The sequence below is a fragment of the Tarenaya hassleriana genome, unplaced genomic scaffold (assembly GCF_000463585.1).
Source record: "Tarenaya hassleriana unplaced genomic scaffold, ASM46358v1 Cleome15, whole genome shotgun sequence".
NCBI classification, from domain to species: domain Eukaryota; kingdom Viridiplantae; phylum Streptophyta; class Magnoliopsida; order Brassicales; family Cleomaceae; genus Tarenaya; species Tarenaya hassleriana.
Window position 1 is genome coordinate 1,824,655 of NW_010964923.1, and position 11,079 is coordinate 1,835,733.

Genomic DNA, 11,079 nt, shown 5'->3' on the forward strand with positions numbered 1-11,079 from the left:
TTTTAGAAAATTAATAGATTGTTTAGATATTTTATTGTTTCAAATGAATTATAATTGACATTATAGTTTTATATCATTGTTTCGTATAACTACCGGTTTGTTTTATTCATCGTTATGGTTCATATATACTACAACGAATTAAACAATTTTTAAATTCCATTTAAAATTGATTGTACATAATTTTAAGTCTAAGTAAATTTATTCAATGTAAAAAAAATATAAAATAATTTAAAAATAGAATGATAATGGATTGTTTTAGGAGCTCATTTTTAAAATAAATAAAATGGAGTAAATGAGGAGATTCAGTTTTTAAAATTAAAATATATAAATGCAAATACTACAATCAAATAAAAGTTCTAAATATACCAACATTTATTTAATAACAGCTTAAACTGACTCATATTAATTAATATAAACAGATTTTTTTTTTACAATTACACTGTAAATTCTGAACCCGCATAAGAGAGACAGACTCAAGTGGGCTTAGAATTGGATTATGACAAGGGATATTATTTATTTTTTGTTTTCGGAAAATAAATAATTGAAAATACAGCTTTAAACGAAAATTATTGGTCCCGAAACCACTTAATCTTTACAATTTATATTTTAATTTTCCACAAAAAAAAAATCAAGACAATACAAGATCTGTTTGATTATTTTTTTTTTCAAAAAAGAAAAATAATGAATGGAACATGCAAATGTCGCCTCCTCTGAGCTGTCTCCTCCTCGTATTTTTGCCCCTCGGAAAAAGATTTTATCATAATTTTTTTTTTGTTACATAGAAACGGTAAAACAGTAAAAATGGAAGAAGAAAGAACTGACAAAAAAATTAATTGGAGGAAAAAAAATAAAACCGAACAGTGAAAATCAACGTCTCTCTCTCTCTCTCCCCCTTCGCTTCATCGCCCCCTTCTCTATATAAATTCGACACTCATGCCATCGCCACCACCTTCTCTTCCTTCTCTCTCTACCTCCCTCTGTAGCAGAAGATGCTGCTATCTCTCTCTATATAGGACTGCGTATATGCGCACACATACAGAGACATGTTCGTATGGGCATGCGAGTTCTTGCATCTGTTTTGTCTCTGTCGATTGATTTTTGGTAAATGAAAAGGAAAAGCTTGCAATTTTGGTGGAATAGATGTTGTAAGACCAGACTGGAAGAAAGAGGGGGAAAGATAGATAATCTGAGAGCCATTCATTTTATGCAACCGATTTTCCCCTCTTTGGCTCCTTATTTGGATCATAGCGAGCTTCCGGCATCTGGGTTTTGATCTGATTGGTGGGTTTTTTTCTTCTTATTATCTAATCTCGATTCGATATTTCGATCTGTCTCGTTGAATTCGTTTTCCTCTTCTTTTCTCTTCCTGGGTTTCTTCTTTTTCGCTGTTCGTGATGGGATAGCTTTGGATTTGTCTTATTTACAGGTAAGGTGATTGGTTTTGAATGATCGATGAAGTGAACTGCTGTGTCTGAATTTGAATCCGAGGATATAGGAGCACCGTTGTGTTTCCTGTCTTGTGTTTTTTTTTTGCCAGAAGGTATTGCCTTTGGTTGCAGATTTCGTGTTCATATGTCAGCATTTTGGTTTTTTTTAGGATTCATCGGATTGGAATTTACTGTTGCCAAGACAAGATTTTGAATCAAACCCGTGTTCCGTTTCGTGGGTTCTCGTGTAGATTGATCTGGATTATGATAATTTCCCGACCAGTAGTTAGTAGAATTATGGATTGAGATTCCATCCAATGCCAGTTCCATACATGGAACATGTCAAAACTTGTTCTTTCAGGACCACTTCTTCTCGTGTTTCAGAGAGGTGATCGCCTTACTTTTGTGTAGTTTTGTGTTCATGAGGAAAGTATTTTGGCCAATGTAGGGGGGAAATGCAGTCAGATAGCGGCAAGCTATTCATAGGTGGAATATCATGGGACACCAACGAGGAGTGTCTCAAGGAGTATTTTGCTAATTTCGGGGAGGTGGTGGAAGCTCTGATCATGAAGGATCGCAGCACTGGCCGTGCTCGTGGTTTCGGGTTCGTGGTCTTTTCGGATCCCTCTGTCGCGGAGAGAGTCATCAAGGAGAAACACAGTATCAATGGAAGGACGGTAGGCTTGCCACTGTTTAATCAAATTCTGTCAGTGCTTTAGCTTATGGAAGGATGTTAGTGTTAAACTCACTTTGAAAATGTATCTAAGATTCATCTTCTTCTTGACGATTTCGATAACTTGATTGAAATTAATCGGATTTCTGCTCTTTCTCCAAAGGTTGAGGCGAAGAAGGCAGTCCCTAGAGATGATCAGAACATTATCAACAGAAGTGCTAATAGCAGCAACACCCCCCAGGGTTCTCCCGGTGGAGGCCGAACGAGGAAGATTTTTGTAGGAGGCCTAGCTTCATCAGTCACAGAGACTGATTTCAGAAAGTACTTTGAGCAATTCGGGACAATGACTGATGTTGTTGTGATGTATGACCATAACACCCAACGGCCTCGAGGTTTCGGGTTCATCACGTACGATTCTGAGGAGGCTGTGGACAAAGCATTGGTCAAGACGTTCCATGAACTCAACGGTAAAATGGTCGAAGTCAAGCGTGCTGTCCCAAAGGAGTTATCTCCCAGTCCTAGCCGTAGCCCACTTGGTGGCTATAATTCTGGTATGAGTAGGGTCAATAGTTTGCTAAATGGGTATAGACCCGGAGTGATTGGAGGTTATGGAGTTCGGATGGATGGTAGATTCAACCCGGTTGCCAGTTCTAGAAATGGGTTTGCCATGTTTGGCTCTGGTTATGGAATGGGTATCAATTTTGAACCGCGTCCAGATCTGGCTGCCACTGCTTATGGAGGTTCTGCAAATTTCACAAACGATGTCGGATATGGCCATCGTACAATGGCTCCATATTATGTCGGTACCACAAATAGGATAGGTTCCTCTGTTGGTTATGAAGGAAGCAATGGAGGAAACGCATCGTTCTTCAGCTCGGTGACCAGAAACCTTTGGGGAAATGGAGGAGAACTCGGTTATAACAACATAAACAGCAGTAGTTCCGGGCAATTCACGGGATTGGGGAACGGGAATGAATCTCTTGGACCCGTTCACAACAATGGCGGAGGACTCAACTGGGGCGGAGCTTCGGCACTATCATCAGTTCAAGGCAGTGGAAATGATTCACATAACAACACCATGAACTTCGGGTATGGAGGTGGTGATAACGGTTTTCCATACTCGAGAAACAATGGAAGTGGCGTTACCTTCTCCACGACAAATGGTGGAGGAATGGGAGGATATGATGAAGCAGCAGCAGCCATGACCGGCTTTTACAGCAGCGGGTCAAACAACTATGGTGAACCCAACTGGAGTCGATGATGAAGCAGCAGCAGCCATGACCGGCTTCTACAGCAGCGGTTCAAACAACTATGGTGAACCCAACTGGAGTCGACCATCACCTGTACCAGAAAAGGAAACAGATGACAGATCCTTTGGCTATGGTCTGAGCGGCGCCAATGCCGAGAGCTCGCAAGATTATGTCGGTGGTATTACCGTCAACAGAAGACAAGCAAACAGAGGTAAGTAAAACCCATGTCTGATCATCCTCACAGTAGCTTCAATACCCTTTCATGAAAATATCAAGAACGTATATAAAGCTAAAACCTTTATAACCCACCAGTCTTGGATTCCGACAAAGAAAGCATGAATCTACAAAACTAATGTAGTGTTCTTGTTCATTGCCTCGAAATCTTTGCAGGGATTGTAGCATAGAGAGAGAGAGCTAGTTCTCCTTTTTCTTTTTTTCTTTTTTTGCAGAAAGAAGGATATAGTTAATGCAGAGGAAGAAAGTATCAACTATCAAGATTTCCTTACGAATTTCGAACGAACACTATTGAGTTTCCTCATATATATATATACATATATACATATATATGTGTGTATGTATGGTTTTATAGGACAGTTTGAGTGAGATGTAAAATTCGGATTTTCGGATAAGAGGAGAGACTGAAGCAGACAAAACTTGTTTTAGCCGAAAGATTTTTGTTGTTTGATGTTTTGAGTGTTTCTGTGTGTGTTTGTGTTTTGGGGTTACAAAACTGTGAAGAAAGAAACTGAGGTAACATTTTTGCTATTTTTTTTTTATCATAATTGATCAAATTTGGAAATTTAAATGGATGAAAAATATATTTGTAAATTTTAGAAACGAAAATCCAAAATATTGGTAGTAATTAAAAGGGATGCGGTTTAACTTAGTTACAAGATTCTAATACTGTTTTGTATGATCAATTTTATAGTTCCTTTTACAAAATTGCTTTGACCTGTTTTTTTATATATATAAATATAAATCTCGTTCAAATTTCTAAATTTTGTAAAATTGTGAAAAACTAATTCCTTTTCGTTTGACAAATTTATTTTCAAAATTTCAAAATATATCATTATAATTATCAAATTTCCTAATTGATACCAAAACAAATCTTAACAACGTTGATATATTTTGTAAGTTTAAAAATTATAATAACATATTTTGTAAGTTTGAAAATAAATTTATCGAAGAAAAAGTTTAGAAAATAATTTTCCACCGATTTACAAATTTAGGAATTTTAATAGAATTTATCTTTTCTTTATGCAACTCAAATGAGTCATTTTCTTTTTGTTAGAGGAATTTGGTGAAAATTAAAAATCCTAACAATAGAGATGGTGGTTGATTGATTAATTGGAATGTGTGTGTGTATACATATATAACAAATATTTTCGGTTATTACAAAAATATAGTTTCATAATAAAATGTCTAGCTTAAACTTGTAACATACACATAATATATATATATATATATATATATATATATATATATATATATATTATGGACCGTAGATTCTTCAGCCCGACATAACAATTTGCTTTTTTCTTTTTGCATTAAAGTTTATTTAATTAATTTAATCAATTTCATAATTTGATAAATAAAATATTTGTAATCCCTGTATTATTTATTATGCTGTATCGCACTAGATATGGACATAAACATTTCCACGTCATCTGCCTTCTGGGCACTTCCCCGGCGTTAGGTAAAACCTAAATTCAACCATTTGCGTAAATAATACTACATAATAAAAGTAAATGTTATTTTTTTAATATCAATCTCCATGATTCGTAGCACTAGATTTTTTACTTTCTTTTATCAACATAATGATAAACAATAATAAGTAGTTAACTTCAATACCAATAATAATTTGTTTATTAAGACGAATTTATATACATCAAATATATTATTTTGTGATATATATATATAATATCGTCCATGCATATCATAGCCGTTATAATTATATGTTCCTCCCTAAAAGGATATGTAAAATCCTGAGCTTGAATTCTAAAAAATATATTGAATACCAAATAATATCAAATAGTATGTATTATTCGGACTAACGTTTAATTTTTATTTATTTATGAATAATAATTTTATTTAAAATTTTAAAAAAGAAATAACCCAATTTTAGAAGGAAAGATAGTACTAGAAGGAGAAATAGAGATCTATATCTTTTATGAAAATGACGTATAATCATGCATATGTAGAGATAGATACATGATTGTTGGAAATAATTTTGGACTTCATAATAGATTTAGATCAAATAGATAATAATAATAATAATGGACCAAAACATAATATTAGAATTACCTTTTAACAAAAAAAAATATATTAGAAAACACACTTATATACTTGCTGAAAAGTGAAAAGTGAGAAAATTCCGGATGAATTTATTCGAATGATGTTACAAATAAAGGAAAATAAAAAAAACAAAGTATGGCAACTACCCACTAATGTTGGATAAAAGATAAATATTCCCTAATTTACAAATGAATAAATATGAAATGTTATTATATATGTCTATAAAAATGCTTTTATGTAATGATGTTCTTGTTGGTAAAAGATAATAAATTCTCCGTCACACACAGTGACAGGAGATACGCATATTCTTGTCATACACTCGATTACATATATATATATATATATATATATATATATATATATATATATAATTAAGGAAAAATTAATATTTGTATTTTATAATTCCTTTCCACATATCCAACTTAAACTATTTCCTACACACAAAATATGATCAAAGCCATTTTTTTAATGTTCTGTATAATTCAGAACCATTTGTCGATCTCCTATTAGCATACATATATATACATATACATATACATATTATATACATATGCATGTACATATACATATACATATATACATATATGAAACCAAAAAACATTGCATATCACTAGATTTACCCGTGCAGTAAAAAGCGAAAAACAAAAGTAAAAAGGAGAAAACGCAATGTTCTTCCTCACATACATACAAACACACCACATACGCATACACGCATACATGTACACGCACATGTGTATATATATATATATATATATATCAGACCTAGAGGACAAAAATGTATGATTTTGGACCGCCCTTAACATTTCATTATTTTTTTTTTAAAGAAATTTGATAAAAGTTACATTAAAATAGCGTATCTCATGCCATCGCAAACCATGAGATGGTTGACCTCGGAGACCCTGGCGGCATAATCACCCGACGCCCACAACCCGTCCGTACCGTTGACACGCGGCACCGCAAAGCACGATATGATCGATGACGGAATCCTCATAACGCCGTTACCGTTTCCGTTACCGTCTCCTCTTCCTCCGTCGTCAGCCACCGTTAACGCGCTCTCGTCTGCGACGCGTGGGCTCTTCCGGAGGTTTTGGAGATTCTGTCGGAGTACGGACAACATCTGCAACATCCCCTGAGTTCAAGATTTTTTTTTAAATTGTTTTTTTTTTTTGTGATAGAAGGAGTGGAATCGATATCTTGATGAGGAAGGAAAGATGTGTGTTAAGCTTTTTTAAGTGGTGGGGAGATTTGCAAGTGGGCAACTAGGGGAGTGCTTTTATAGTGTTTATCATGGAAACATTTTTTTTTTCTCCATTTAGCTAACAAATCGTATAAACTCTAGATCAAATTCTATACATACTATAAAAACACAATATAAATAAAACATGTGATATTCCAATATCCGCAAATAAATACTTTTTTTTATATATATAAACATACAAAGATATATATGGCACATCAAATAAAGGAAATGATATTTATAAAAAAAGAAAGGAAATGATAATTTTATAAAGTGTGTAGTTTTTTAGCTTTGCAGTCTATTCTTTTTTAGAATATTTTTTTTTATTCTATATTATTCAAAATAATTTTAATCTAATTTCGTTTTTTTATTTCTGATCAACCGTTTATCTACAAGGAAAACTATTATTCTATAATTATCAACCTATATTCCCATAATCGTCAAATATTTATAGATTTTTGAATTTGGCGACCAGAAAAATAAAAAGACATTGTATAAGTATACTACGTAAGCAATCCGTGACATAAATACATATGTATATAAATATAGATACACAAACAAAAGGGGAGGAAACAATGGGCTAAAAGTCAAACGGCCGTTGACTCTCTTGTCCTGTACGGTCATAAGTCGTTGACCGGACGAGTTGACGTCATTTTCTGATCAAGATAACTCCACTCCCCTCCTGATCACGATCATTACCATAATCTTTGTTGAATATTGCCCCTAAAATCTGGACCAACAAGATAAGGAAGGAAGAACCACAACATAATCTTTTAGTTATGTGTCCAAGAATCTTGATCTGTCTTGTCCTGTAATCGATATTATCCAGCACAAGTCCGATGCCAATTCGTTTGCCGATTCTTGGATTTAACCGTTGTTTGTTCTTAGCTGCTCCACCACTCGCTTTTCTCCGGTCAGATGCTCGACTAATCCTATGTTGGATCAAACCAAGAACCAATGTAAGAAACATGTACGATATTATAGGTGTAGAATAAAAAAGAACAGCCCGGTGCACAAAGCATCCCGTTGAACGGGGCTCAGGGGAAGGGTTATAGATGAAGAATACAATCTTAAATTATCTAAAATATAAAAATAAAATCTTCCAAGACATTTTTATATCCCTCGATACGATCCTAAGGAGGTGAAAAAACAAATGTTTGAAGATGACAGAAGCTTGAAATTTCGAAGATGATAGAAGCTTGAGTTTTCGGAGATATTAGAAGAGAGTAGAAGCTTGAAGCTGTTGGTCCAAGAATCAAATTCAAGATTGCTCGAGCATTTGAATGGAAAAGAAAAAAACAGGGGATAGCAAAAGGGCTTCTTACCGTTTGTATAATCTCGGCAGTCATGATACCCAACTCTTAGATCAGTTTCCCACGAGCTGTTGAACACAGCAGCCATGTCCAAGGCGTTACCTTTAGATGATCCGACAAGCCAGCATTTGCGCCTCGGAAGGTTCCTCAGCGTTCTCTGCAACACGACTCCTGGACCAAAAAGTTTAAGCTTAAGATGCATCCGACAAATTGCCGAAACTGTTTCCGGATGAACTCATGAAGATAAGAGAGTTGCTTTCTTTCGTCACACGAAAAATACCTTAAAACAAGCAGAACAAAGCTCTGAATTTTAAGTTCAATAGACGTAATGACAACATGTTATATAATCTGCTAATACATAAAACATGGATATGTTATAATTACAGTGCTTTCTTAGCTTTTAGTGAAAGGCCTTCAACCATATATGTATCAAGTGATATGAATTACCATAATATTACGTGATATTTAGATTTGATAATATGTTCTTTTCCTTTTTTTTTTCTAACCCAACAAAAGCATCTTCAAACAGTTTCTAGAACTTAAAACCATTTCAAGAACTTAGCCAAACAGCTGAAAGAATCCTATACTGGAAGTTGATGACCAAGATTCAATGAATTCCAAGAACGAAGACATCAAGATCGTCTTTTTGAGTTCTGTAACTATCGAGATGGTTAAAGCAAAATTGAAATCAATCACCTGGAACCGATTTGCCCGATAGAACCGCCATTGCAGCTTCTACGCTCTCTGGGCATCGCGGTTGGAAATCAAACACGAAGACCTGAAGAATTAAGCCTCAGTAACTTAAGAAAAACCTCATTGATGCATTTACACAAACAAATCGTCGGCAAAAAAAAAACTTTGAGAATTCAGCCGCCAATATCCGACCCATTTCGAAGAAAGTGAGACCACATATGAAAGTATGATTTTTTGTAATCCGTTTCCATGGAAATTACGAGAGACCCGGACGAGGAATTGGCGAAGAAAGAGACGAGTAAACCTCTGAAGGAGGAGATGAAGGTTTGATAAGGACCATGAGGTGCTGAAAATCCCAGAGATTAAGAGAGAAGGCCGTCGACATGACCAGCTGCGGCGGACCTACCGCCGCTCTCAGCGGCACTGCCGCCACGTAGACGGCATCTCCGCCGCCGCCGTTGGCCGTCGCGGTTAGTCTCATGAGTGGAGACGCCATTAGTTCGAAAACAGATAAGCCTCTCCTAAGTTTTTAACTCCAAAGGTCTCTCTCTTCTTTGTGTTTATAGAACTTAAAATGAACCTAAAAAACACTACACATGTTATCTTTTCTTGATTCAAATTGTCCATAATTACATATTAGTACTGTATTAAAATTAATTAATCCCCTCCATTTTTAATTCAATCACATGATTATTGAAAACGATCTCAAGAGTTCTATCCAAAACTCATTCCGGGTTTCGATTCGGTTATTTCGATTATAGAAAAACTATAATGTTCGGTTTGTATATCAATTTCAATTCAACTCGATTCGGTTTTATTTCGGTTTAGTTTTTCAGTTATTTTTTTATTAAGTTTGTTCGGTTTTTTATATCGAATGAAGCAAAAAAGCAAATGGAAAATTGGAGCAACAAGCTTTAGGACCACTCTCTCATACACAATGGCGATTTAAAATGTATAAATGAATAAAATGGCTTCGAATCAAAAGCAATTCAAAGATACAGATCTCTTCGTCTTCGGCATTCTTTACTTGGAGCAGACTCAAACTCCGAACGCCAAAATGATCGTCGTACCCTTCTCTCTCTCTCTCACAAGAACACCAGAATACCAGAAGAAACCGCCATGGCCATGAAAGCAGTGAAAGCTCCAAAGCCAGCAGCTTTATGCGCAGAGTTCTTGTGAGAGGACTTTGGGGAAGAGGCGTTAGCTTTATCTGCGGAATCGGCTGAGGGAGCATCGGCCGGGCTACCGACAGCGGGGGCCGGAGCTGGTGCAGCCATTGGGGGAATATCCGTACCAAAGATCGCTTCGGGGAGTAGCACTCGGTTCACTTGGTAGACAGCCACTGGATCGGTCGAGTAAACGCTGCTGCTGACCTTGGTCTTGGTCCAGCCGGAATCGAGCTGGACGGTTCCAGAGACATCGGAGAAGTTCAACGAGTACTGACCACCTGCGAACGTGGGCACTGTCCCGGTCTGGCTGAGGTTCTTGAAGTCGGAAAGCGAGTAGTAATGAGGGAGGGCGTGGAAGAGGAGGAGCTGCTTGATCTGATCTTGGGTGAGGTTCGACAGAGAAGGGCTCTTCAGGTTCTTGAAGGCCTCGTCTTTCGGCACGAAGATGGTGACCCCTTCCTCGGTGTTGTTGGCTTGGTTCTGGAACGTGTCGATGACTTTGGTCGAGAGGAGGTAGTCGAGGAACGTGTGGAACGGGCCGGCAACGCTGAGCAGCTCGGTCAGGTTGACGTGGTGGGGACCCGGTGCAGGTGCAGGGGCTGGTGTCGGGGGAAGGATCGGGGCCGGAGGGCTTGCGGTCTTAGCGTAGGTTGATGATGAGCCAATGAGAAGGATGGAACAGTAAATGACGCAAAAGATGGAAACTTTATCCATCTCTCTACGATCTTTCAGCTCAAACAATCACTCTCTGTATCTCCTGCAGAGAGAAACATAACCCAAATGTGAAATCTTTGAAGCCAATAATCACAGATACGCTAAGAAACTAAAACTAGCTCAATTGCACAAAATACACGGAACCCAGAAATCTGATTGATCAAAGATTGGATCTTTTTCTAAGGAACTAGAAAACCCAGTAACTGAACGAACTCTGCGTGCTCAAATGCCAGATCTCGATCTGCTGGATCTGTTTCAACAACTGGGAAATCCTCGAGATTGAAATGGAAGGGGGGGGGGGGGGGGGA

The 11,079-nt window shown here is 36.7% G+C and overlaps 4 protein-coding genes across 4 annotated transcripts in view; 1 reads left to right on the top strand and 3 right to left on the bottom strand.

The window, feature by feature from the left end:
- The first annotated feature begins 931 nt into the window (after positions 1–931).
- On the top strand, positions 932–4,115 carry LOC104808854 (heterogeneous nuclear ribonucleoprotein 1-like). Its single transcript, XM_010534685.2, has 6 exons — positions 932–1,281; positions 1,404–1,540; positions 1,876–2,104; positions 2,264–3,312; positions 3,389–3,561; positions 3,741–4,115. Exons 3-6 carry the CDS (start codon positions 1,883–1,885, stop codon positions 3,752–3,754), a joined length of 1,458 nt encoding a protein of 485 aa, XP_010532987.1. The 5' UTR covers positions 932–1,281; positions 1,404–1,540; positions 1,876–1,882; the 3' UTR covers positions 3,755–4,115.
- Positions 4,116–6,293: 2,178 nt separating this feature from the next.
- Positions 6,294–6,892, bottom strand: LOC104808855. Its single transcript, XM_010534686.1, has one exon. It carries the CDS (start codon positions 6,769–6,771, stop codon positions 6,484–6,486), a length of 288 nt encoding a protein of 95 aa, XP_010532988.1. The 5' UTR covers positions 6,772–6,892; the 3' UTR covers positions 6,294–6,483.
- Positions 6,893–7,360: 468 nt separating this feature from the next.
- Positions 7,361–9,432, bottom strand: LOC104808856. Its single transcript, XM_010534687.1, has 4 exons — positions 9,193–9,432; positions 8,892–8,973; positions 8,208–8,366; positions 7,361–7,814 (listed from the first exon to the last, which is right to left on the bottom strand). Exons 1-4 carry the CDS (start codon positions 9,382–9,384, stop codon positions 7,750–7,752), a joined length of 498 nt encoding a protein of 165 aa, XP_010532989.1. The 5' UTR covers positions 9,385–9,432; the 3' UTR covers positions 7,361–7,749.
- A 340-nt stretch (positions 9,433–9,772) lies between these two features.
- The window catches only part of LOC104808858 (fasciclin-like arabinogalactan protein 7), a 2,413-nt gene continuing 1,106 nt past the window's right edge, over positions 9,773–11,079 (bottom strand). Inside the window, exon 2 of the mRNA XM_010534688.1 lies at positions 9,773–10,814. Within this exon, the coding sequence (XP_010532990.1) occupies positions 9,974–10,771 (798 nt within the window). The 5' untranslated portion in view covers positions 10,772–10,814 and the 3' untranslated portion in view covers positions 9,773–9,973. The remainder of the gene's footprint in view (positions 10,815–11,079) is intronic.

What these genes read in the sequence shown, in the direction of transcription:
- LOC104808855 (XM_010534686.1), bottom strand. Translation starts at nt 6,771, where the DNA reads ATGTTGCAGATGTTGTCCGTACTCCGACAGAATCTCCAAAACCTCCGG.
- LOC104808856 (XM_010534687.1), bottom strand. Translation starts at nt 9,384, where the DNA reads ATGGCGTCTCCACTCATGAGACTAACCGCGACGGCCAACGGCGGCGGC. An exon ending in CTTCATCTCCTCCTTCAGAG is followed by an intron (nt 8,974 to 9,192) that starts GTTTACTCGTCT and finishes TTAATTCTTCAG; the next exon opens with GTCTTCGTGTTTGATTTCCA. An exon ending in CTGCCGAGATTATACAAACG is followed by an intron (nt 7,815 to 8,207) that starts GTAAGAAGCCCT and finishes GATCCAACATAG; the next exon opens with GATTAGTCGAGCATCTGACC.
- LOC104808854 (XM_010534685.2), top strand. Translation starts at nt 1,883, where the DNA reads ATGCAGTCAGATAGCGGCAAGCTATTCATAGGTGGAATATCATGGGAC. An exon ending in ACAGTATCAATGGAAGGACG is followed by an intron (nt 2,105 to 2,263) that starts GTAGGCTTGCCA and finishes CTTTCTCCAAAG; the next exon opens with GTTGAGGCGAAGAAGGCAGT. An exon ending in GCAGCAGCCATGACCGGCTT is followed by an intron (nt 3,313 to 3,388) that starts TTACAGCAGCGG and finishes CATGACCGGCTT; the next exon opens with CTACAGCAGCGGTTCAAACA.